General features: G+C 40.1%; 3 protein-coding genes and 1 long non-coding RNA gene across 4 annotated transcripts; 2 read left to right on the top strand and 2 right to left on the bottom strand.

Moving 5' to 3' along the window:
• The first annotated feature begins 6 nt into the window (after positions 1–6).
• LOC105316706 (ankyrin-3-like) lies at positions 7–1,443 on the top strand. The gene has a single exon (XM_011411802.2). It carries the CDS (start codon positions 122–124, stop codon positions 1,337–1,339), a length of 1,218 nt encoding a protein of 405 aa, XP_011410104.1. The 5' UTR covers positions 7–121; the 3' UTR covers positions 1,340–1,443.
• On the bottom strand, positions 1,412–2,554 carry LOC100640737 (tRNA-dihydrouridine(20a/20b) synthase [NAD(P)+]-like). The gene is made up of 2 exons (XM_003384041.3): positions 2,072–2,554; positions 1,412–1,920 (listed from the first exon to the last, which is right to left on the bottom strand). Exons 1-2 carry the CDS (start codon positions 2,542–2,544, stop codon positions 1,455–1,457), a joined length of 939 nt encoding a protein of 312 aa, XP_003384089.3. The 5' UTR covers positions 2,545–2,554; the 3' UTR covers positions 1,412–1,454.
• Positions 2,555–2,585: 31 nt separating this feature from the next.
• LOC100635933 (uncharacterized) lies at positions 2,586–3,085 on the top strand. The gene is made up of 2 exons (XR_898212.2): positions 2,586–2,696; positions 2,741–3,085. It is a non-coding gene; the product is annotated as an uncharacterized LOC100635933 (long non-coding RNA).
• A 34-nt stretch (positions 3,086–3,119) lies between these two features.
• Positions 3,120–4,391, bottom strand: LOC105316705 (ankyrin repeat domain-containing protein 29-like). The gene has a single exon (XM_019993107.1). The coding sequence runs from the start codon at positions 4,355–4,357 to the stop codon at positions 3,251–3,253; it is 1,107 nt and encodes a 368-aa protein (XP_019848666.1). The 5' UTR covers positions 4,358–4,391; the 3' UTR covers positions 3,120–3,250.
• Between the last annotated feature and the right edge of the window lie 6 nt (positions 4,392–4,397).

Genomic DNA, 4,397 nt, shown 5'->3' with positions numbered 1-4,397 from the left:
AGAGGGCTCTTGGCTAGGGGTGACACTGAAGCACTTTCAACAATTAGTAGAGGAAATATTCTTAGAGAGGAGTTGCTGCTTCAATCACATTCAAGTCAAGAGAGGCTGCATTTGTGTCAGTATGATTGTACCTGAAGCAATGACATCATCGTTAGTGAGTCTAGCAAAACAGAGGATAGAGTTCATCAACACCATTGGAATCATTAGACTAGCTATCGGAGGGAACGAAATAATGAATAAAGAAGAGGAGAAAGATGAAGCTAGTTTCTCACAGTATCTAATGAGAGGAGTCCTTCAAGAGAAGATTGATGTAGTACGCTTCATACTATCACTTGATGGATTAGGATTAGCTGATACCATTAGTCCCTGTATTGAGGAAGCAGTTGAATCAGGTAATATACAGATATTAAGTATGTTACTTGAATCAGGAGGTGATCCTAACTTTATTGGTAATAAAGGTCTCACTCCTCTACAGACAGCCAGTAAACAAGGACACGTTACTATAGTCAACAAACTTCTTCAATACAAGGCAGATCCTAATCAAGATGGTGTTTCTGGTTGGACTGCTTTGATGATAGCCACCGAGAAAAATAATACCAGTATAATCGAATTACTGATAAAAGCCGGTGCCAACTTGAACGCCAAAATGGTGCATGGTTGGACGCCTCTGATGCTTGCTTGTGCTTATAATTTTCCTGCTCTTGTTAGTATTCTACTCAAGGCAGGGGCAGATCCTAATATTCGCACAATCAAATGGGCAGCCGTACATTCTGCAGCTTCAAAATACGAAGATCCTTCGATTCTTATTGACTTGGCTGAATCAGGTGTCAATCTCAATGCAGTAACAGGAGCTGGAGCTACCCCACTCATCCTTGCTTGTCAAGTCAATTTTGAGCTAACCATTAATGTACTCCTCAATTATAAAGTATCTCTTGATTCTCAAACAAGAAGTGGGTACACTGCACTAATGGCTGCTGTTTGCAATAAGAGCGTGAGTATAGTTGAGTCCCTTTTATCAGCTGGTGCCAATGTACATATCGCTGATGCTAATGGCCAAACGGCATTGGATTGGGCACTGGATTCTGGTCACCCAGAAATAACAGAACTCCTCCTGGTATACATGGGAGATATGCCTGCCACGCCATTAAAGGCTCCCAGTTCTGCTCCTTCAGTAGCTCTTGTACCTGAAGATATTGAAGTCCACATTCCTTCCTCTTCCTCTGCAATACAAGAGCTAAGAGATGCAGTGGAAAATCCTTTACCACCACAGGGAACTTCATTGAAACACAAGAGCAGCAAAGAGGAGAAAGAAAAGTCAAGAAACACAACGGCATATTGATCGCATTAAGACTGATAACTTTGTACTATTATACTTAATTTTGTGAGGTTGATTATTATTGTTAAAAAATAATGATAATAATAAGAATAATTTTAAAAATTTAATCCTCTGTCAATTATTTATGCTGGATGTTATAGTGATGCTTCAAAAACTCTAACACAGCAGGAGTGCTGTTTAATGTGTTGAAAACCCTCCGCTCAGTCTTAGCTTGGACCCTCTCAAGCATATACATGCAGTGATGATGAAATGAGGTGAAAGTGAGACCGGACCTCAACGAAATATCAACCCAGTCCTCCAAGCACTCAATAGGAGTCTCATCATACCCACCAAACATTGCTGGGTTTTGGAGCATACCCCTTGCAGCCATCACACCATCTACCCCAGTCTCTTGTACAGTTCGATTAATGTCACTCTCATTTCTCATGTCTCCATTAGCAATGACCGGTATATGCACACTCTCTTTGATTAGTTTAATGGCACTGAGGTTGACTGGCTCTGCTCTCTGCTTGACTGTACGGCCGTGGACTGTTAGCCAAGAGAGACCAATCGCCTCACATCTTCTGGCTAGCTCAACTGTTTCCCTTTAGAGAGAGAGGAAGGGGGGGGGAATTGAAAAGAGAAAGAACGAATGATTCTCATTATTGAGTAATAATAGTTAATAATTTAATAGTAACCATTCAAGAATTTTAAATGCAAAACCAAATAATTATGTTAAGTAAGGATTTGAAATACCTTAAATCTTCATGTATTCGTATTTTAATAGAAACCGGAATCCCAGTAACCCTCTTTGCCCCTCGTACCATATCACAGACTAGCTCTGGACGAGTAATGAGGTAAGACCCATAACCCTCTTCCATTGCCCACCGCTGTGGACAACCACAGTTTAAATCAACAGCATCTACAAACGGTGAAACTAGCTGCGATGCCCGAGAGAAGTCCTCTACATTATTAGCAGCAAATTGAGCCACTAAAGGTCTGTCATCCAGAGGATCAGTCGTGAACTCGACGTCACGTGATTTCTGTGATCGTACGAAAGACTCTGAGACGATCATTGGAGTAAAGGCTACCTGTGTGCCGTATCTTCTGACCAGTTTACGAAAGGGGAGTTTGGAGTAGCGTACCATCGGAGCACACATCCTGACAACTGCTCCAGGCTGAAATAAATCCATTATGTTCTTGGCATTCTCTTCTTCTCTCTCAGCCATATTAACGCACGTGGGTGACACGCCTTCAAAACCCACACCCAAACCATACAGGCGTGGGGTGAAACCAAACCACGCCTGTATAAACAAAAATGGCGTCTCAAAAATGGATTTCCAGACCTGAAAAACCGCCAGAAAAATGGGCAACAATAGATGTGAGTATTCTGGGATTGTGTGAAAAGCTTTTATTTTCCTTCAGAGATCAAATGCTATAGAAGCCTGGGGCAGAATGAGGGAGACGACCAATCAGCACTTTAAGTTCACACCAAGAACCACTGCTTATTGTGTGATATGGGCATTACTAGTACCAATAGGAATATGGAAGATCATAAAGTGGGAGAGACAATATAAAGACAGAGCAAAAGGTCGTCCTCCAAAAGATTTGTTCTGAGCTTTGTTCTGAGCTTGGTTCTGAGGACGACACAACTAGACAAACTTTACAATTAAACAGTCAAACACATATTGATAGAGTTTAGTGTATTACATTATAATTTAATGATATTGTTAAACTAGTTTTTGAAGTGATGACCAGCGCATTAGAAAATTGACATAAAATTCACTAAAAATTAATTGCATAAAATCAATTTTGTTTGATAAAATGAGAATTACATGTAGAATTGTAGATCAACCAAGAGTGTATAATGTACATGTACTTCACATAAACTTGTAGTTATATATAGTTAATATTTACTGTACATTTTAAGGATATTTATTTCTTTACTAGATGTTCATTATTCCATCTTATAGCATGTCTGTGCTTCTGTCCAGTGTCTTCTGATAAAGGAGGCTTTCTCATTGCCTCTCTTAGTTTAATTATGGATGGATGCAGTTTTGGCGAGGATATATCTTCACTTATGCGCTTCCCTCCATACTGATACTCTGCATTATATGCATGGTCACTCTCATCTATGACATCTCCTACATTCATTAGCAGGAGTTGCGTTATTTCATGTTGCTCTGATTGTAGTGACCACTCCAAAGCCGTCCTGCCATTATTATCAGCAATATGTGTGCTAGCTCCAGCTAGTAACAGAGACTCTGTAATATCTACGTGGCCTTTGTGTGCTGCAGCCATCAGTGCTGTGAAACCATGATGGGTCTGACAATCCAGCAAAGCTTTGTGGTTGAGTAGAACTGATACAATTGCTTCAAAGCCAAATTGAGCTGCAACGATAAGTGGTGTGACACCAGTCTCAGTGGTGGTATTTATATCAGCACCAGTTTCTATCAGTGCTGCAAGCATTGAAGGATTGTTGTGCTTTGATGAAGCAAAGTAGACTGGGCTGCATTTACTGCTGTGTGTGAGGACATTAGGATTTGCTCCTGATTGTAGTAAACGTTTTACGATTTGAAGGTGATTTTGATCACAAGCAAATATCAGTGCAGTCCAGCCATCAAACATTGTTTTGTTAACAGAAGCACCAGAAGACAAGAGCTGCTCAACAATGTCAAAATGATCAAAGTTGCTCGCTAGCATTAGTGCTGTCGCTCCATCTATCCCGTCTTGATTAGGATCTGCCTTGTATTGAAGAAGTTTGTTGACTATAGTAATGTGTCCTTGTTTACTGGCTGTCTGTAGAGGAGTGAGGCCTTTATTACCAATAAAGTTAGGATCACCTCCTGATTCAAGTAACATACTTAATATTTGTATATTACCTGATTCAACTGCTTCCTCAATACAGGGACTAATGGTATCAGCTAATCTTAATCCATCAAGTGATAGTATGAATCGTACCACATCAATCTTCTCTTGAAAGACTCCTCTCATTAGATACTGTGAGAAACTAGTTTCATCTTTCTCCTCTTCTTTATTCATTATTTCGTTCCCTCCGATAGCTAGTCTAATGATTCCAATG

The sequence above is a fragment of the Amphimedon queenslandica genome, unplaced genomic scaffold (assembly GCF_000090795.2).
Source record: "Amphimedon queenslandica unplaced genomic scaffold, v1.1 AMPQUscaffold_13501, whole genome shotgun sequence".
In the NCBI taxonomy this organism is placed as follows: domain Eukaryota; kingdom Metazoa; phylum Porifera; class Demospongiae; order Haplosclerida; family Niphatidae; genus Amphimedon; species Amphimedon queenslandica.
Note: the sequence above shows the minus strand (reverse complement) of the source record. Positions and strands in the feature narration are given on the sequence as shown.

Coding starts and splice junctions, on each gene's coding strand:
- LOC105316706 (XM_011411802.2), top strand. CDS start 122: ATGATTGTACCTGAAGCAATGACATCATCGTTAGTGAGTCTAGCAAAA.
- LOC100640737 (XM_003384041.3), bottom strand. CDS start 2,544: ATGGCTGAGAGAGAAGAAGAGAATGCCAAGAACATAATGGATTTATTT. Junction 1,921..2,071: donor CGAATACATGAAGATTTAAG/GTATTTCAAATC, acceptor CTCTCTCTAAAG/GGAAACAGTTGAGCTAGCCA.
- LOC105316705 (XM_019993107.1), bottom strand. CDS start 4,357: ATGAATAAAGAAGAGGAGAAAGATGAAACTAGTTTCTCACAGTATCTA.